Genomic DNA, 20,863 nt, shown 5'->3' with positions numbered 1-20,863 from the left:
GGTGCACATAAAGCAATATGGAATTTACATAAGAAAATACCAATAAAACCAACCCTCCGACAAACAAATAGGCATACAATTGATCAAAATATAAATAAAATTTTAAAGTTATAAAACAAGTGCACACAATAAAATTACATGCCTGGGTATTGTTGTTTTATTTAGGTGTGTGCTTGTTAGTTTAAAACTAATGTTTTCCCACTGGGGAAAGGAGTTTGTACTCAGGAAAATTATCAACATGCTGTAGCTGAGGGCCTTCTGGCGGTTCCCTCATTGCGAGAAGCAAAGCTACAGGGAACCAGGCAGAGGGCCTTTTCGGTAATGGCGCCCGCCCTGTGGAACGCCCTCCCATCAGATGTCAAAACGATAAACAACTACCTGACATTCAGAAGACATCTTAAGGCAGCCCTGTTCAGGGAAGTTTTTAATGTATGATATTTTAGTGTATTTTTGGTTGCTGTGGAAGCCGCCCAGAGTGGCTGGGGAAACCCAGCCAGATGGGCGGGGTACAAATAATAAATAATTATTATTATTATTATTATTATTATTATTATTATTATTATTAGCTGCCCAAAACTGCCGGAGAATCCTGAGAAAGGGATAAAAAGTATTATGAACACAGTGAAGCAGCCAGAACTTGAATACTGTGCATTTTGCATCCTGGGCAATATCTGTCAAGCTATTCCCTTGCCGAACTGCATACCATATTTTTCTGTGTATAAGACACCCCCGTGTATAAGCCAACTCCTATTTTTTTGAACCCCAAATTAAGAAATCAATATTTTAAACTCGGGTTGCCAAAACCATGCTGATGAGACCGGCAGCAGCAGCAGTGCTTTAGTTGGTGGTGAGTTTTGCTGCAAATTGTTGTTTCCTCCTGCTGCTGCAGCCCAAGATTTAAATGGTGGAGCTGAGCGCCTTGCTGCTGCTGAATAAACAGTGACAGCTACTGGGCAAGCACCGCCTTCAGCTCGCAGGGCTCTGTCGCCAGGGGAGCTTGGCCTGAGCCTGCTGGGCTCCTCTCGCTCGCCATGTCTGGCAATGGTTGATGGCGACAGAAAGTTCTTGAGCTTTTTAGGGCGACTGCTGTTGTTCAGCTTTCTTTGTCCAAGCAGGCAAACTGCGACCCCCAATCGCCCCGCCAAATGCACGCTCCAGCCCACCCAAGCCCCAAACCCATTTGTGTAAGACGACCCCCAGTGCTTTACTAAAATTTTAAGCAACAAAACATAATCTTTTACACGGAAAAATAAGGTAGTTTTACAGCACCCAGTCGGGGCAAAGCAGTTGCTTTAGCTTTGTTTTACTTTCAGTTCAGATTGTTAGCAGCACGTCCAGACAGGAGCTAGGAAAACCCCTGCTTTGATTCTTAAAAGTTTTCATCCCTTCATTGCTGGGTTTTTGTAGGATTACTATACAGCCTGTGGAGTTCTGGCCAGCACATCTTAGAAAGGAACTTTTTGGCTTTCTGATGTGATCAAAGCAAGCCCCATCTTCCCCTTTCCAAGTCAAGAAAAGAACCATTACTCTCAGTGTACAGCTCAGCAATTGCTTGTCCTCAGTGTACAGAAATTGTAATGATCTGGTACTGTACATAGTCTTATGTAAAAGTATTTCTGTTATACAGTTCTAGAAATCATTTGGGGCTATTAAATGCATGAACACCTTTGCTTAAACATTGTTTTTATCATTTTAAAATAAAACAAAGGCTTTGGGGGGGGAATTGAGGACCTGCCCCTCCCAAATTCCCTGTTCTTCCCACTAGGGCTTTCATACCTCTAGACCAGGAGTCAGCAACCTAAGGCCCATGGGCCACGGGCATCCCACGGGGGGCATTTAACTGGCCCACAAGCCGCCCCCGAACCAAGCTGCCCGCTCAGATGCTGGAAATTGTGTCCGCGCAGACACCGGAAATTGCGGCTGTGCGCGTTCATGCGCGCATGCACAATCTGGCCCACAGAGGGATTTCTGCTGGAGTGAACCAGCCCAGGTGAGGTAAACCTTGCCGACCCCTGCTCTAGGCTCTATAGATGTTTTTGGGCTCCCAACTAACATCATCCCCAGCCAGCATGACCAACATCTGGAGGGACATATAGGTCCTGCTCCAAACAAGGTTTCCTGGTTTGTGCCTGTAGGTTCTGTGTATGCGTGCAATATAAATATATAATATGGGGATTATAGAAAAGCTTCTGCTTCTTTTGGCAGCTGTCGATAAATCCCTGCAGAGGCCAACTCACATGCTGAGAACCCAGGAAGTGCTAACAGTGCAAGAAGTGGGGCTATGATCCAGATTCAGTAGATTAGCAAGTAGGTCCTTTCCACCTAGGGTGACCGTTTACTCAACGCCAACAAAGAGGGCAAAGGAGGACACAAATCTAAATAAAATGTGCAAATATTAAAAAGATCACACAGTTTAAATAGAACTACAGTGCATGTCTCCATACTGGGGAAGATGATTGCCGGGTTGACCTGTGTGCTTGCTCAGTGTGCTGTCCAGATGCTCGCTGTTGATGGGCAACTTCGAGGCCATTCCTCTCCAAGTCCAATTTAAAGATGCATATGAAGGGATATTTCATCTAGGTCTTTGTCTTTAAACAGAACTCAGAGCAGGCAGCACTTCAGACAGAGGACTACCCTCTGTAAAGTAGGGTGTGTTGCTGCTGCCCTAGTCTGAAAGTTGAGCCTTAAGGGGGGTTAGCAGGCTCTTAAGTACAGCTCATGCTTTCTAGGTGGCAAGGCAGTTGGGTGTTCTGTCTGATTCTGGGGAGGTGCCCTCTTTTAGGTTTTCTCAATGTGTATTTCTGAATAGGGATTCCCATCCCGACAGTCATGCTCTGTAGGGATGGGAGACAGATTTGATAATGTTTGCATTTCAATGAGAAACTCCCTGATTTGCACTTCTCAAACCAACATACAGACCAACACACAAATATCCTTTGAACTTTACCCTTCTCCATTTGTGCCTCCATTGAGAGCCAGTGTGGTGTAGTGATTAAGAGCAGTGGACTCGTAATCTGGTGAACTGGGTCGATTCCCTTCTCCTCCACATGCAGCTGCTGGGTGATCTTGGGCTAGTCACACTTCTCTGAAGTCTCTCAGCCTCACTCGCCTCACAGAGTGTTTGTTTTGAGGATGGAAGGTGTCAGGGAACTGCCATCAGTGCCGGAGGGAGAGAGCAAAAGCCAGAGGGATTCCAGAGAGCGCCCAGGGATCGGGAGAAGCAGCCCATCTTCTGGGGAAGAGAATCAGCGTAGCACCAGTGGAGAAGGGGGGCAGATGGGGGAAGCGGCAAGGCGGTCCCATGACTCCTTGCCTGGGACCAGCGGGGAGAGTAGGGGTCCTCCTTTGCCCACACCCTCCTTGCGCAGAAGGCTTTCGCGCAGAGAGAGTAGGAGGAGACTAGGTGTCAAAGAGCTTATTTGCTGGAAGAAGTTTAAGAAACGCCCACTGACGGATTCTGCCAGCGATTGAGTCAGCCACGGGTGAGTGGCTGTCCGGACAGAAAAGGTTCACTTAGGCAACCCAGCCAGGTGATTGTACCCAACCGAGCAACCCCTAGAACCATTACAGAAGGGAAAAGGAGACTGTTAGCCGCTTTGAGACTCCTTAGGGTAGTGATAAAGCGGGATATCAAATCCAAACTCTTCTTCTTCTTCTTCATTCCCTAGCAACCAGTGTGTGTGAAAATGCATATATTAGAGAAAAGTTTACATTAAAGAATAACATATAAAAATTCATTATATTGGGGAAAATTGCTTTTTAAAAATGGGTATATTTGTCAAAACTGCATACAAAAATGTATATTTTAGGAGAATTTCACCCTAACATGTTGACAAATTTTCATGATGGTTCATTTTTAAATGCAAATTATTGTTGCAGAAATGTGGAAAACCCAATTTAAGATTGGGAAAATGAGAAACGGAAATTGACAGGTGAATCAATTCCTGGTATTCTGCCCTCTCATACATTTATGACCCATCTCTTTCCCACAGTACTGGTATGACAGTGATGACCTGGGGGAACTGCCGCTGGATTTTGATGTCATTTGGGATGGAGACTTCGCCATTGACAAGCCACCAGGGTTCAAAGGTATGAGCCCTAGATGCAGAGTGCACATTTATGCTAATGGGGGTGCCTTAGGTCTGGTTTCTCATGAATCACTTTCCAGTTTTCTAAAATGAACATTTTGTTACGGAGAGACCTTACAAAGTGATAGTAGGAATGCAGTACACCAAGGCACATTAGTGCCGTTCCAAAACTTTTTGGAGCCTGAAGAACAGAAATGCCCCTTCTCAACCAGTGGCGGAGGAAGCCTCTTGGGCACCTGGGGCGATGCGCCCAGGGGTGGGGCGAACCGCCCATAGGGGCAGGGTGAACTGTGCCACATGGCACCCATGGGGGCTAAGGGCGGGGTGCACTGCGTAGCACCCATAGGGATGGACAGAGGCAGAGTTAGTGGCAGTGTGCATCCCAGGGATGACACCCAGGGCGGACCGCCCCCACCTTGCTCCGCCTCTGTTCTCAACACCCACCTACCAGCACTGCTAAGGCCAACACTTTTTTTTTTTAAACTACACTCTTCAGTCACCAATTTTCTGCCTTCATCTGTCACTCCTTCCCTACTTCTGGTGCTGCCTAAAACAAGTGACTTAACCCTGATGTATGTATGGTAAAGCCGTCTCTGGAAGATAGAGAAGCTGTCTTAAACTGTATCCAACCGTTGGTCCATCTACCTTAGTTTTCTCCACACTTCCTGCTAGAATCTTCCCAGGGTCTTAGACTGGACATATTTTTGCTGGCCTATCTGGATCTGCTGGGGATTTAAACTTGGGACTTTACTCATGCAGAGCAGATGCTGTACCTCTGAGCTTCAGCCCTGCATCTTGGTTGACTCTGGAGTGATAATTTCTAGCCTGGGTGTATTCAAATACACAGTTGCATTAAGAAGCTAACCTACTAAAACGTTTATGGTGATTCTGCCATGTTAAGCATGCAGCTGAATCTTGGCCCACACTGCATGGTTTAGATTGCCAGCGTAGGTGGAGGGGTCTTTGAGGGAGGTGGCAATCTGGTGCATTGAGGAAGTTCCTTTCATTTCATCTCCATGTTGTTCTTCCCTCTCCCCAGCTCTGTTGTACAAGTGTTCAGCCCAGCGCTCCAGCTGCGGACTCTGCCTCAAGTCAGACCCGCGCTATGAGTGTGGTTGGTGTGTTCCAGAACGCCGTTGTCTCTTGCGCCCTCACTGCCCTGCTTCCCGGCAGAATTGGGTGCCACCTGGACGGCGGGGGGCCCGCTGCACCCACCCCCGCATCACCCAGGTAAGAAAAACTGCTTAGCGGTTCTCTTAAAGGTAAAGGGACCCCTGACCATTAGGTCCAGTCATGGCCAACTCTGGGGTTGCAGCACTCATGTTGCAGCACTCATCTCGCTTTATTGGCTGAGGGAGCCGGCGTACAGCTTCTGGGTCATGTGGCCAGCATGACTAAGCCACTTCTGGCGAACCAGAGCAGCACACGGAAACGCCATTTACCTTCCCGCTGGAGTGGTACCTATTTATCTACTTGCACTTTGACGTGCTTTGAAACTGCTAGGTTGGCAGGAGCAGGGACTGAGCAACGGGAGCTCACCCCGTCACGGGGATTCAAACCGCCGACCTTCTGATTGGCAAGTCCTAGGCTCTGTGGTTTAACCCACAGCGCCACCCACATTCTCTTACTGTGGTGCTTTTTCCTTCTTTTTTGGAACCCCTGCAAACCTCGCTGGGTTCCCTCCCCCCAATGAGCAGCCTTCCTTTCTCTTCCCCTCCCACCCCCAATCTCTCTGCAGGTGTTGCCATTGACTGGCCCCAAGGAAGGTGGGACACGAGTGACAGTTTGGGGAGAGAACCTGGGGCTTCATTTCTTCGAGGTGGGGGTCCGTGTGGCAGGCGTGCGCTGCACTTCTCTCTCTGCTGAATACATCAGCGCTGAGAGGTTGGTGAGGGTTTTCTGAAAACACTGGGTGCTGGTGGAGGAGGAGCCTGCGGGGTGCTGTCAAGGGAAGGTATAGAACAGGGAATTTGGGTAGGAGCAAAACTGCAAAAACAACTGTGTGGTTCATGTTCTCTCACTTAACACCACCTCCTGGACTTGGTGGTGCATTTAATGGCAGAACTCTGTGAATGCAGCTCCTTCACTCCTCCCTTTGTACTTACACCAGGAAGTCCACAGTTAACCAGAGTATCCGTTTTTCCCAGAATGGAAGAAACTCTGATCAGCAGCTTTGGAACAAGCCCAGGATCATAAAGTACAATTTATGGCAGAGTGCCTTTTAGTTATAGCACTTGGTTCTCGTGCATTTGTGAGCCAGGGCTTCCAGGCAGGTTTGTCATATTAACTAAAAACAAAATAATATTTAAGAAGGGAGGCTGCAGAGTTGCAAAATCGGAAGAATGAAAAGGAGCCAATACAGTGAGCTAAAGAGCACACAGTTGTACTTGATGAAGCTATCATTTTAATCTTCACACTTTCTGATCAGACCAGAAAGATTTATGTTGCAAGGAAGGACAATAAATTAGTCTTTTCCTCCCCCCACATCCCCCAGTGTCATCCCGGCATGTTCCACTCATTTGAATTTAGACATGTTTGTCTAAATGTTTCCCTCTTAAACTCCAGAAACAAGGTTCCCATGCCCAGATTCTCTCACTTTGGTAAAACTGGTCTAAACTACCAATAATGGGTTTTTTGGGGGGTTAGCCATGCTTAACTTTTGCTCTGCTTTTCCCAGGCACCGGGAAAGAGCTCTGTGTTTAAGCTTTATTTCCCACTTTCCCTACGAAAATCCGCGCTTTAGCATTCAGTTTGGCTTTTTCATGGATTGCCGTTTGCTCCAGGGTTTTCATGGGGAAAGATCCAGAGCAAAAAAAAAGGAGGGGGACTTGGACACAAAACTTTAAAGTGTGGACCATGCCTGGAAAGAGGGGGGCAAAGGGGAAAGTGTAGATAAGCTCTTAGGTAGGCCAAAGTGGACTTTGATATTTCAATAGCACATGGATGGGTAACTTTTTCAGTCTTAACAGGTGGGAGACTCAGATCCGCCATGATCATGAATTTATTGCTTCCTCTGTGCGTCTTGTTTGGGCGGGGCGGTGGGTGGAAGGTGCCTTTGCAATGCAAAACAAGATGGCGTCCCGAGTCCCTTATTGCAGAAACCTCTGAGTTTTCCTTATACAGTGGAACCTCGGGTTACGGTGGGGAGCCCCGCCACAACCCGAAAACGTCACAACCCAAAGTGTTGTGTCGTGTCGTGTCTGCACACGTGCGCAGCGCAGTTTAGTGTTTCTGCGCATGCACAGACGCGATTTATCGCGACTGCACGTGCACGAATGGCGCAAACCCGGAAGTAACCCGTTCCATTACTTCCGGGTTTGCGCCAGTTGCAAACCGAGGGTGACGTAAGCCAGAGGCTACGTCACCCGAGGCTCCACTGTATTTTGTGCTGAGAAGGATGTTGGTGCTGCCTTGATTGAGGTGAAAAGATAGGCCAGGCCAAAAGTATTCATTGGGCAGCTAGGAGAGATGCCAGGAAAATTTAGAGGATTTCATTGAAGGCCTCTCTGACCAAGGCTAATGCTGCTGACCCAACAGGCACTCCTGAGGAAATGAGGAGTCATCCCCTCCCCAGGGAAGAGCACTGACTAGACTAAAAGGTTTACCAGGCAAACATCATTCTGTTCAAGGAGTGTTTCTTGCAAGGCCTTAACAAACCTGCAGTCTGGGGCAAGACAAAGAGAGCTGAGCTGTGCAAAAATAAATTATGACATGGGCCATTGTGGAATGAAGAATTAGAAGCAATTGATGGCCTTGTGAAGGAAAGGGATGTGGTGGATTCCGTGGGGCGGCAGGGATTGGTGTGGTGGCGATGGGATGGGGAGGAAGCCATATTCTTCTGACAAATCATCCTTTCTCCCCTCAGGCTGGTATGCGAACTGGAGCCATCGCTTTTGCCTGACCCTCCCCCCGGGCCTGTGGAGCTGTGCGTAGGCGATTGCAGTGCTGACTACCGGACCCAGTCTGATACTCCCTTCACTTTTGTGGTAATCAGGGTGGGGGTTAGGGCTCAATAGGCATATTTAGCTTATATGATAAGCAATGAAGTACATGGTAGAAGTCTTGCTTGTAAACTGTGGGCACGTTTATCTGTGGGAAGGGGTGCTTTCTGAGCCGCAGACCCAAAAAGTAGTCTGGTTCTGGAAGGGGTGTCCATGTTAATCAGCTTGAGGGAAGGGGGAGACTGTTTGTGAAGTGTATCTTTATTATTGATTTCTACCTGTTTTCCTCATGTAGACCCCTAGTTTTCATGGGGTATACCCAGAACGAGGTCCTGCCTCAGGCGGGACGAAAATCAGCCTCCTGGGAACGCATCTGGATGCTGGGAGCAATGTCAGTGTTGTGATCCGGGGAGCACCATGTCAGTTGATAAGGTATTGTTTGGGGTGCCATTCAGCTTTCAGTGGAGTTGGCTGGGAACTCTTGGACAGGCTCACTATTAAATTGGGTTTGGGTGGGGGAAGGGATTGGGTGGAATTCAGCATCGCGCTGAGGTGAATGTCCATTCAGGACAAGCATGGCAGTAGGCGGAACAATCCCCCCATCTCGTCCCCCAACTCTGTTCTGGGAGTTGACCTGAAATCCCCTCCAAGCCTTTTTTTTTGGGGGGGGAGGGTGGGCGCAAGTGGAGGAGATGAGGGGAAAGCTCTGCTGGGCGAGCAGAAGCCATTGGGCTGAAAGGACTCTTTAGGTCAGTGGTTACCAATTGGTAGTCTGCAGACCCCAGAGATCTGTTTCACCCATGCAGGGGGTCCCTGGCACCATGGGCAAGGGCGCAAAACTGCCTAGAAAGCACTGGACAAGTGGAAATCTGCTTAGCCCCATGCTTTCTAGGCACAGGACAAGCACAAGTCTGGATGATCTCTAGGCCCGTTTATTTTTTGCATAGCAGCTCCTTGGTATGTAGAGGCTATGAACTGAGAGTCAGCATGGTGCAGCAGGCAGAGTATCCAGCCAGAACTGAGGAGGGCCAGGTTCAAATTCCCACTCAGGCATGAAGCTCCTAGACCCTGTTAACTGCCTTTCAATTTAATCTACCTCAGAATAGAATAGGGGTGGTGGTGGTGGTGGGGAGAATCAGGTGTGCTGCCCTAGAGCAGGATAAAAATGAAATAAGTCCATGGCCTGAGACCTAAGGTGGCCAGACACAGAGGAGGGAAGCTCTGTGTTTATGTTGGACAGTGCAAAGTGGGTGGAGGGAACATGGAAGGTGTTGAATGATGGGGTGCGGAGGAAGCATAATTTTTGAGGTCAGATTATTTGTGAGGAGGCTGTGTTTGTTTCTTTAGGGGCAATAACTCTCAGTTTCCCTCTCCCAAGGCGTAGCGCAGGGGAGATTGTCTGCCTGTCTCCCCCCTCAGCCCTAGGCCCAGGCCTCGCTGAGCTCAGCCTTCGCATTGACCGTGCTAACATCAGCACCAACGGCACAGTCTCCTTCCGCTACAGCCCTGACCCGGTTGTCACAGGGATAGAGCCTGCCTGGAGCATTGCCAAGTAAGTGATGAGCCTGTGACAGCTCTAAGCTTCTTTACTAAGCATCTCTCATTCCCACAGGACGGTGCCCAGGCCCCAAATCAGTAGATGGGAGTAACTGAGGAAATAAGGCTCTCCCCCCTGCTTCCTCGTGACTGCTGCTTAGTGGGGAGGGCCCTGATGCTTCCCTGCCCCCTCATGACTCAGAGAGGAAAATTGGGGGCTGCCCTCCATCCATCACATTTAAAAAGTTTTACTTTAGATAATTCTGCTTTGTCTCGTTTATTCAATCTGTCTCCCATCTCAGTGTTTCTCAAACTATGGTCCCCAGCTGTTGTTGAACTACAACTCCCATCATCCCTAGCTAGCAGGACCAGTGCTCAGGGATGATGGGAGTTGTAGTCCAACTACAGCTGGGAACCCATGTTTGACAACAACAGTCTCATCTTCTAGGCCAGCAATTTGTTTAGATTCCAATAGATAGATAGATATTTAGAGACACACACACCTTATCCTATTCCAAGGACAATATTGCATATACAGGCATCCCTCCACTAGGGCTGGGTGATACCTGGTTTTCAGCATTGTGATATATCACCAGCTAAACACCACAATTTAGTGTTATATCATGATTTTTGAAACTTGGAACTATGTTGGGGGGTGAAGAAGCAGTCTGTGGAGATCATGCAGGTTGGGGGGTGCAGATCGGGTGTGTGGCTGGCCAAAGGAACATGGAGATTGGGTGTGCCAGTGAGCAAAGAAGCATGGAGATCAGGCTTGCAGGACGCAAGTCACACCTGCAGAAGGGAGCAAGGAAGGAAAGAGGCTTGAATAACACAGGGCAATGTGGTGGGGTTGTGTTTTTTTTTACTTTGTGGCGTCTGCGAGGGAAGTCAGCGACTCAGCCTCAGTGGCTTCATGAAACCATTCTTTCTCCCAGCTGTTTCCAGGCAAATCCACATCAGACACTCACACAAACTGTGATTCATGATGCATTGCCATGTCAATTGTTTTTAGACAGTTATCGTGATGTGATCTAGAAACCAATATTGGACGATATATCAATATATCGCCCTGCCCTACCCCCTACATACACATGATTGAGTCACACACAACCATGTATATGTGTGGTGCTGGGAAATAAATAGATAGATTCAAACCAGGAAATGGCAGGAGAGAGCTGGAGAGTCATCATGAGAAGACCCTCCTAGTAGCCCAAAGAAGACGTCAGTGAAGGCGGAGGAAGCCCCAAAGAGACCAGAGGCACAGTGGGGCTTTGTTTAAGCTGCTCAGCCTCCCTGCCTAATAGCTGACGCATGGGGTAGCACAGCAGCCGCTGCAGCCGCCACTTACCCAGGCATCTTCCCAGCTGGTCCCAGGGCTTCAATTCTAGCTGGAGAAAGTTGTGGGGAGAGAGAGCTGGAGAGCAGGAACAAACAGGTATTCCAAGGCTTTTTAGAGGGTGCTCCTCACTCACGCAATATTCACTTATGTGCGGGGGTGGGGGTGGGAGAACTTAACCACCACGTAAGTGGGGGGGGGGGACGGACGCCTGTACTAAAAAATTATATTCCTGTACTATAGACACATCTTCCAAATTAAAAAGCATGGAGAGGACAACATTTACAGGCAGTGGAGTTAAGCCAAAAAGAGATACTGATTTATTAGTATATATGTATGCATGTTTTTAATTTTATGAACTGTATATTTTGGGGGGGTGGGTCAAAGGGACCTCAGCCCCTAGGAGTTGACTTCTATGCTCAAGGCTAATGGTGAACACTGGGGAAATTGAGTTTTGGAAAGGGAGGGGGAACACACATAGGGAGCGCACTAGCTTTGATCCTGTGTGAACTTCCCTTGGCTCATCTACAAAGGAAGGCACCTGTGGCATTCTGGGTATACCTGGTCCTCCATGCAACTGTATCCTTGGTCTCCTTGCCATTGCCACATGCCTGGTGGGTGCCATTATGAGAATAGGGTCTTACCAAAGTCATGAATTTCCCTTTCTTTGGCAAGGTCTTCTCTTTATCATCTGCACCACCACAGTGTCTGTGGGCTGAATCCATTTACCTCCCCCTCTGTCTTTTCTCTACAGTGGTAGTACCAGCCTCACAGTGAGTGGGACCCACCTGCTGACGATCCAGGAGCCCCGTGTTCGAGCTGCCTATGGGGGAATAGAAACCATCAATGTGAGTCTTCTGTGGAGTGGGCTAAACTGATGCAGACTGAGTGTGCTGCAGAAAAGAGGCAATTGACAGACATAGAGGGGAGAGGGAGGGAGAGAGAAGGGATTTGCACCATCAGGTTAGCTACTCTGCTCTAAGAAACAATATACCACTCACCCATATTGTGTATCAACCAGTACTATCACTTGGCTTAAAACATGTTTGTTGATCTACAGATCAGTCCTCCATACCCAGGAGTTCAAGAGCAGAATGTCCATTGCACCTGTAGTTCTTAACTTCAAACTTTTGCCAGGTTTTCACTTCCGCTTTTAAACTGTCCATCTTTTGTGCATTAAATTTGTGTGATTGTGGCTGGCCAGCCGCCAAGTGTGTAAAGCTGTGATTGCATAAGTTGAATGCACACAAGTTGTGAGTTGACTATATATAAACTCACTGCACATTCTCCCTCCACCGTCTGATAGAAGGGAACTATTCAGACATATGATCTCCCACTTTCATTCTGGTTGGTGAAGTTCAGAAGGAAACTCCATCATGTGATATATATTTTCTTAATCATGTATTTCCACTCCCAAGACTCTGTAAGTAAAAACCATAAAATGTAAACCATAAAATTGTAAGTAAAACCATGAAATGGTTCTTAAACATATCTGTCTCTGTCTTGAATCCAAGATAAAGATTAGGAGGCCCAAAGCATTCTGGGAGGGAGGGAATAGTCCTCCCTTCCAAGCCCTTAAAAGGCAACATACTTTTTGAGAGCTAATTGTGAAAGCCAAGACTCTGCATGTAAGAAGTAAGGACTGCTGGTCTTTGAGACAGCAGAGTAGGTATGCGCGGTTGGGTGTTGACGGTCAGAAGCCAAGTGTAGCGGATTATTCTTTGTTCCCCCTCAGTTGTGGGGTGTCTGTTTTTCCTTCCTTGCAGAGTTGCCAGGTGCTGAATGACTCGGTGATGTTGTGCAAAGCCCCTGGCATCATACCTGGGGGGGAGGCCCTGCCCCTTGCAGGTGCTCACCCTGACGAGTTTGGCTTCCTCTTGGACGATGTGGCCGCCGCTCGTACCTTGAACCGCTCCGCCTTTACCTATTACCCTGACCCCAGCTTTGAGCCGTTTGGTCCCAGCGGCATCCTGGAGATTAAGCCTGGATCCCATGTAGTCCTCAAGGTACTGAAGCGTTTGTGTCGGGGCTTTTCAAACGTTAATGGTTGAAAACCTCAAGCCAATCAAATGATAGCCTGCTCAAAGCCTACTGAAAGAGAAAACCATGACAGAATTATTTTCTCCAGCATGATGTGGCTTTTTACCTTTTGGTTAGAGATAAGCATTCCAAAAAAGAAAGGAGTGCCTATTTTGTGGTTGTGGCATTCAAATACAGTGGTACCTCGGGTTAAGTACTTAATTCGTTCTGGAGGTCCGTTATTAACCTGAAACTGTTCTTAACCTGAAGCACCACCTTAGCTAATGGGGCCTCCCACTGCTGCCGCGCCGCCAGAGCACGATTTCTGTTCTCATCCTGAAGCAAAGTTCTTAACCTGAGGTACTATTTCTGGGTTATCGGAGTCTGTAACCCAAGGTACCACTGTACAGAATTCGATCGGAAATTGAGAATTTAGTTTTCTTTCATATATATTTTAAAAACTTTTTTCTAGACCTTATGACAGCAAAGTAGGTGTGAGTAAATATAGGCCTTGTTTGGTGAAATCTGGTTGAGGTGGTCTGAGGAGGATTCCCAATGATTAAGGAATTTAGTTTTGGATCCTTGCCTTTCTCCATGGATAAGAGAAATACACAATTCTGTACTGGCTGCAGAGAATGAATGTGCTTTCTGGTGCTATGTCGAATGGACTTTGTGCAGAGTGGGTACCCAATTTGCACTTGGGAGTCCTGGGCATGGATTCAAGAGAGTCTTCTCCAAGCCTAGATTCAGGATCCCGTGACAGAATGCTCCCATATCTTCTCTCATATGTCTGTGTCTTTCAGGGCAGGAACCTGATCCCAGCAGTATCGGGCAGCGCACGACTCAACTATACAGTCCTAATTGGCGGAGAGCCCTGCATCCTGACTGTCTCAGAGACCCAACTGCTGTGTGACTCACCAAGCCAAACCGGGGAACAGCCAGTTACGGTACACCTATCATTGGAAGTCAGGGAGGGAAGGGGGGATGTGGAGCAGATGGGACCAGTCTGCCCATTCCAGGGAGAACTGCCAATGCTATGGACATGCAAGGGGTTGTCCGGTGAGTGATTTGTCCTGGTGATGTGACATAGTAGTATGCATGTGTTAGCCTGAGGAATGTCATCCCTGCCCCTCCCCACCTAGTGCAGGTACACAGCTGGTGGGTAGACCTGCCCAACCATGTGGACCAACTAAAAGAAAAAAAATTGCAGAACAGAGCACCCCATACATCTGGGTTGAAGAGTGTGGGATATGCTAGGGTTCTCTCACCAAATAGTACTTACCCCAAACGTGGATTTTGGCATCTAGGAATTCTCCTTTATTTCCCCTTGCCACCAACAAAGAGGTCAACAGTGTTCCAAGAACAAGTCCTGATGTCCAAAAAGATATGCCCTAAGTGCATTTGAGGGCTGTTCCCCTGAGTTAAGCCGCTGGACCTCATTGTTTTCAGAGACAGCGCATATCCTGAACTGTAGATGCCAGTTAGTTAAATGTACAAGGGGATGGGAGAGCTGTTGTCTTAATGATGGTGGACATATATATATATATATATATATATATTTGCTTTCGTATATATATATATATAATTTTTTTATTCTTTTTCCAAACAAATTTTATACAATCAACAAATTATTTTGCACTCATTCTTCAATTTTTGACTTCCCCCAGTTTCTCTGTCAATCTTTCGTAAAATTTCTATTTATTGACGCATTTCTAAACATACTTACCTGTCAGGGGACCCTAAACATACTTACCTGGCAGGGGAGACACCTTGATCATGATGCTGGACTATATAAACGGGCCCTTGGCCTGATCCAGCGGGGTGCTTCTCCTGTGTGACCTGGCTTAATCTCTTGCTCTTCTTTTTGTAGATCCTGGTGGGGGGTCTCTTGTTCTCCCCTGGGACCTTGCACATTTACCCTGAGACAGCCCTGCCTTTGCCGGCTCTTGTGGGGTTAGGTGCAGGAGGAAGTCTGCTTCTGGGCGCTATCATCGGGGTGCTGGTGGCCTACAAGCGGAAGACTCGGGATGCTGACCGTACTCTGAAGCGGTTGCAGCTGCAGATGGACAACCTGGAGTCTCGCGTGGCCCTGGAGTGCAAGGAAGGTATTTAGGGGGCTGGGAAATAAAGGGACGTGAATGTCGGGGGCAGCAACATTGCCTTTTGGGCCCAAGGTTGGTAGTTGTTGCTGGAACGTGTTCATGTAATCTTCGGCATCTCCTCTCTTAGGAGGCGACTGATGCTAATGTAGGTCTTTGGGCGCAAAGATGCCTTCTCTAGTTGTTATCTGTAGCCTCCAACATGGAGTGCAGAAGTCCAGCTGCCTCTGGGCACTATGTATGCATCAGGACTGGTTCCCAGGGTATGGAATAGTTCCTTTTGTAGATTGGAAAGATGTGCAGCCATTATGGGCTCCATATTCTTTTCACAGCAAATAGTTTGTGGCAGTCACCAGCTCCTGTAATACTGCGACAAGGCCGGCCCTACCATTCAGCAGAGTGGGATGGCTGCATCAGACAGCTAATTCTGGGTGTGATGAAGGGACAGGAAACCAGGAGTTATTGAAGGTATTTCTGATAGTATCTCCACTCGCAAGGAGAGATGCTTGTGGGATTTTCTGTTTCATTTGCCAGAATAACTTGGCCAGCTTTAAGCTGGCCATGATTGGGGGTGGGATTTGCTGTTCTGCTTCATGTAGCAAAATGTATTTGGTTTATAGGTAGCAAAAGTCTTTGGTTGTCAGTTTATCCCACAACCATCCCTATTTTGTTCCCATTTTGTGAAATAGTTGAGTGTTGGGAGTTTTCTGTTAACGTATTAATTCACAGAAGATTTGTTTAGGTTTCAGCCCCTCCTTGGGTGTCTCGAAATTAAATCTCTGGTGTTTCTCTGGGGGTGGCTGGGCAAGAAGGGCAGAGAAGGTCCACCTAAACTCTAGATGGCAAAGACATGGGCATAGGCACAAAATGCCAAGGTACCATTCCCGCCCCCCCCCCCATTTTCCCACTACTGCACACCATGACTTATCTGTCCCAATAGATACACATTCCCTGCCTTAGAAAACAGTTTAGAACAAAGAGCAGAAAGAGAAGAACCTTCAGCAATAAGAGTGCAGTCATCTTAGGCAGTAATTTCTGGTGTAAATATGTGTCAAAAATCCACAAAAGCATTCCTTTGTGTGAAATGTTGAGAAGGTTGTGCTTGATACAGCTTGGTGGGCTCAGAGAATGGGCACTTGCCATGAATGGTCCTTAATGAGAAATGTGGCAGCTTCTGGAGAACCCTAGGAACCCAGGTGTCTTTAAATTCTTTGGCTCCCTTAGGTTTCAAAAGCCTAGGGGTGGTTTTTTTTTTGGGGGGGGGAATTACAGTGGAGAAGGTTGCCCGTTATGCATGGTCTCCAACACTTTTGACCATCTTCCACCTTCTTCAGCTTTTGCTGAGCTGCAGACAGACATTAACGAGCTGACAAACAACATGGATGGTGTGAAGATCCCTTTCCTGGACTATCGGACCTACGCAAGGCGTGTGCTTTTTCCAGGGGTGGATGAGCACCCAGCGCTGCAGGAGACCAGTGTAAGTTGCAATGCAGGGGGAGAGACAGGGACCTGGCAAAGGTTTTTGCCTTACAGGTGGCAGAAAAGGGAGATCAGAAGCTGGTGTTTCATGATCTCCATATGACACAAACCAAGTCATGGAGGAACCACCAAGTCCATGGTGGTGGGGTTCTTGCATGTTGAAGTCTTGGCTTTCTAGCTTTTGGGTGCAGGTCAGTCCCCTGTCCCACTTTGGTATTTCCTCCATTGAGGTACATGTTCTTGAACTACTTGTTTGGCCTCGCTTAGACAAATTAATGGAGGATAGGCTATCAATGGCTACTAACCATAATGTCTATGTCCTGCCTTATCAATCGGAAGCAGGTGTGCCTCTGTAGATGGGTTGCTGGGAATCAGTCACAAGTGGGCAGAGTGCAGTTGCACTCGGGCCATGCCTCTGGCCTTCCTTATAGGCACGTGGTTGGCCATTGTGAGACCAGGACGCTGTACTATCATGAGGCCTTTGGCCTCATCCAGCAAGGGTCTTCTGCCTGTCAGCCCCCAAAGACACCTATCTCATTGCTGTTGGAAACAATAAACTGGTCTGGGTGGGTCCTTGCTCTGATCTAGCAGCAAAGGATGTTCCTATTCTTTTAGTGCTCTTATGCAGAAGAGACAAGAGTCAATAGTGCAGATGACAACATTCCTCTCTCAGTGGCCATCTTGTGAGCAGCAGCATCTCAAAGACATGTGCAAAGTTTCAGGACCCTCCATGGGAATGTTTTTAATGTGCATGGCCATTTTCCAGGTGTCCTGGCTAGCTCAAGGGGTGTGTCTCTCTCGCTTCTCTTGCCCTCCACAGACGCCACCGAGCACAGAGAAAGGCCTCCGCCTCTTTGGGCAGCTGCTGCACACGCGGCCCTTCCTGTTGACCTTCATCCACACCCTGGAGGGACAGCGTGGCTTCTCCATGCGGGACCGGGGGGCTGTTGCTTCCCTGACTATGGTGGCTCTGCAGGGCAGGCTGGACTATGCTACCGGTGTGCTGAAGCAGCTGCTGGCAGACCTCATTGAAAAGAACCTGCAGAACCGTGCGCATCCCAAGCTCTTGCTCCGCCGGTGAGAGGCCTTCTTTGCTCCTCACCACCACTTAATGCCATAAGCCTTTAACCCTTACATTGCCACCAAACAAGTGCCATAACACCCTCGGTTGCCTCCCCATCTTCTAAACAAGAGATTGCCAGACCCCGTTAAAGGCTGGGAACCACTTATCAGCATCGTGCTGGTACAGTCAGCTACATTTGCCCCTCTGCAGCACTTCCACACAGAGCTGCTATGGGTCCTCAGCCCCTGCTAGCCCTGCCATGTTCCACCTCTTAACATGCAAACTTCTGTGCTGCTCCCTGCTGTATTTCTCCCCATCTTTCCAGTCTGGTGGACTGAATTGATGCTGTGTGTCTCTTCCTTCCCTCCAAATGCCCCTGTAATTCCAGGGGCTGGGGGCAGCAGCATCCCATTTGTTGGAGTGAACATTGCTGGGGCAGAGGAAGTAGGGAGGTCAAGTTTCTAGTCCCTGTGACATGGCAAAGGGGTTCCCAGATTTATGCGTATTTCTCTTCACAGCTGTGGGGGGGGGGGCACTGAGGATTCCCTCCACCTCCCACATGTGGGGAACTCAGCTGTCTATGCTCTCTCTTTTTCTGTTTTCCCAGGACAGAGTCCGTAGCTGAGAAGATGTTGACAAATTGGTTTACTTTCCTGTTGCACAGGTTCCTCAAGGTGAGTGCATGCAAGCGAAAGAGAGGGGGCGGGCAGGGGGAGAGAGAGAAGTGAGAGAGACGGAACGGGGCCTCTGACATCTGGGTCCTGGCCCTTATTCTGGCAGAGAGCAGGAATCTAAAGGGGGCTGAGGGAAACTAGAGGCCAAAGATCCAGAATTTTCTACCCACGGTCTTTGTCCTGGGGATAGGGAGTTGGGAATGAGAGTTCTGTGGTTAGGGAAGGAAATGTTTTGCATGCATCAGCTTCCATGTCCAATCTCTAGGATCTGTAGTTTGAAAAATGACCAGGTAGCAGGGGATGATAGCAGCAGTGGCTAGTCCATTAGGCCAAGCAATTCGCATCCCTACCACCTTGGTTGGCCCTGCTGCCTGCCCTCCTTACTTACAACCGGTCGAGAAGTGTGTGGCCCTGCCTGCCGCCTGCCACCTCCTTATTCAGCAGAGAGGAGGAATGGGAGTGAGGAGGAACTCAAATGTGTTGGCTCTGCCTCTCACTGGCTGTTGTTGCGTCTGCCACTGCTCATGCCTCCTGCCGGGCTCTCTGCCCTCTGGGTGATGGAGAGCACCTTTCTCTGCCAGAGGCCCTGCTGCCAATGTAGATGGATGATAATCTGACCTGGGATAAGGGAGCTCCCTGTGTTCCTTGCCTATGAACCTCTCTCTTCTTCCCCACCCCCAGGAATGTGCTGGAGAGCCGCTATTTATGCTATTCTGTGCCATCAAGCAGCAGATGGAGAAAGGACCCATAGATTCCATCACAGGCGAGGCTCGCTACTCGCTGAGCGAGGACAAGCTCATTCGCCAGCAAATAGATTACAAGACCTTGGTGAGGATGCTGGTGGCTGTGCTATGCCTCTTCGTAGTCTGGGGAGAGAACAGTTTAGTTTGCTCTGTGAAGGGGGGGCGGGTTTGCTGTTGCACAGGCCATTCTGGCTTGCAGTCTTGGTGGTTTAGAGGACTCCAGGCCACCAGATTTGAAGAGATAAGCAGCAGCCTAACATTTTAATGGCAGGAGACATAACTTTATAGGGCTGACCTACTTAAGTCTCAAATGGGGCTGCCTTAAAGGAAGAAAGTTCCACAAAGTTCCATAGAACTGGAGAGAGGAACAGGGAAGGGTGAGATTAGCCCAGCTATGCCAAACGCTGCTGTCTGCCTGTGTGGTGCATGCTGGACTTTGGCTAAGGTGAGGCATTAGGTTCTGCTTACAGGTAGCTGGGGGTGGGGGCAAAACAGGGGTCCATTCCTACAGTTCTATGTAGGGATAAAAGTTTGGTTTGTTTGTTTTTTACTTTGGCTGACCACGAAAAGAATGGGCCTTCCCCTGTTTCCATCCTGGTGTAGATTAGGCAACCTGCTCTTGGACCTTCATGTTAGTTTGGCAATAAAAAGGTTTTCAAAATGTCTCCAAGTTCATACATCAGACTGACCCCAAATACAGTGGTGCCCCGCAAGACGAATGCCTCGAAAAACGAAAAATGCGCAAGACGAAAGGGTTTTTCGGTTTTTGCGTTGCTTCGCAAGACGATTTTCCCTATGGGTTTGCTTCGCAAGACGTTTCGTCTTGCGAGTTCTTGCGAGTTTGTTTCCTTTTTCTTAAAGCCGCTAAGCCGTTAATAGCCGCTAAGCCGCGCTTCGCGAAAAACTGCAAGACGAAGAGACTCGCGGAACGGATTAATTTTGTCTTGCGAGGCACCACTGTACAGCGATGCTGGAACTTCAGTTGCTCACAAATGGTCGTTGGGGATGTGAGGAATGACCAGAGCTGAAAAACTGTCTAGGTATGACCCTGGGTGCATGTAACTAGGGATGCATGAGCCTTGAAACTGTGACGATTGCAACGCTAGCAGGTTTTTTCTCTGCTTCCAGACTCTGTTATGTACCCCCCCTGAGCCCCCTGGGGGCCCTGCCGTGCCTGTCAAGGTATTAAACTGTGACTCAGTGACGCAAGTGAAGGAGAAGCTGCTGGACGCTGTGTACCGTGGGGTGCCCTATTCCCAACGCCCACGTGCTGAAGACATGGAGCTGGGTATGAAGGCAGGAACGTGGGAGAAAGCAGGTGGGGCTGGGAGCCTGGACTGGACACCTTGGTGATTAGCCACTGGGCTTGGGCTAGGGGTGGAGGACCTTGGTTCCAGCAGATGCTCTTCGACTGTAGGTCCCGTTATCCCTAACCACAGGCCATGCTGACTGGGGCTGATGGGAATTTCAGTAACAACAACATCTGGAGGGCCACAGGCTTCCCATCCCTGGCTTAAGTTGTAACAAAATGGGGGGGGGGGGAGCCTGGGAGAGATAATACCAAGCCAGCTCTCTCCTCACTGACCTTCTTTTTCACCCCAGAATGGTGTCAAGCCAGTGGGGGGAGAACCATTCTGCAGGATGAGGATGCCACAAGCAAGATTGAAGGAGACTGGAAGCGGCTCAATACACTTGGGCATTATCAGGTAACCGGTTTCCCTTCCACCCAGCTCAGGGCCAGATGAACTATCCTGGATTCCTAATATGCTTACCATAGCCTGGGGAAAATGGGAGAATGCGGTAGAGTTTGGGAGCAAGCAGCTTCTGAGCAGTACAAGGTGTGAGGGCTGTTCTGTATTCCTTAGGAATATTTCTGGCAGGAATC

The 20,863-nt window shown here is 48.6% G+C and overlaps 1 protein-coding gene across 3 annotated transcripts in view; it reads left to right on the top strand.

Moving 5' to 3' along the window:
• The window catches only part of PLXNA3 (plexin A3), a 70,574-nt gene that overhangs the window by 37,216 nt on the left and 12,495 nt on the right, over positions 1 to 20,863 (top strand). For 2 of the 3 annotated variants that reach the window (XM_083718228.1, XM_083718227.1), the window contains exons 11-26: positions 3,993 to 4,089; positions 5,128 to 5,318; positions 5,827 to 5,972; positions 7,954 to 8,074; positions 8,325 to 8,461; positions 9,408 to 9,581; positions 11,656 to 11,749; positions 12,668 to 12,907; positions 13,724 to 13,867; positions 14,791 to 15,025; positions 16,354 to 16,496; positions 17,319 to 17,575; positions 18,169 to 18,235; positions 18,917 to 19,063; positions 20,107 to 20,296; positions 20,581 to 20,684. In XM_083718228.1, coding sequence (XP_083574354.1) covers positions 3,993 to 4,089; positions 5,128 to 5,318; positions 5,827 to 5,972; positions 7,954 to 8,074; positions 8,325 to 8,461; positions 9,408 to 9,581; positions 11,656 to 11,749; positions 12,668 to 12,907; positions 13,724 to 13,867; positions 14,791 to 15,025; positions 16,354 to 16,496; positions 17,319 to 17,575; positions 18,169 to 18,235; positions 18,917 to 19,063; positions 20,107 to 20,296; positions 20,581 to 20,684 — 2,487 coding nt within the window. The remainder of the gene's footprint in view (positions 1 to 3,992; positions 4,090 to 5,127; positions 5,319 to 5,826; positions 5,973 to 7,953; positions 8,075 to 8,324; positions 8,462 to 9,407; positions 9,582 to 11,655; positions 11,750 to 12,667; positions 12,908 to 13,723; positions 13,868 to 14,790; positions 15,026 to 16,353; positions 16,497 to 17,318; positions 17,576 to 18,168; positions 18,236 to 18,916; positions 19,064 to 20,106; positions 20,297 to 20,580; positions 20,685 to 20,863) is intronic. The other variant, XM_083718229.1, reaches the window with a different exon arrangement.

Source organism: Podarcis gaigeae (genome assembly GCF_964106915.1).
Source record: "Podarcis gaigeae genome assembly, chromosome: 17".
Classification (NCBI taxonomy): Eukaryota; Metazoa; Chordata; class Lepidosauria; order Squamata; family Lacertidae; genus Podarcis; species Podarcis gaigeae.
The sequence above is the reverse complement of the archived record's forward strand: the minus strand, read 5'-3'. Positions and strand labels throughout refer to the sequence as shown.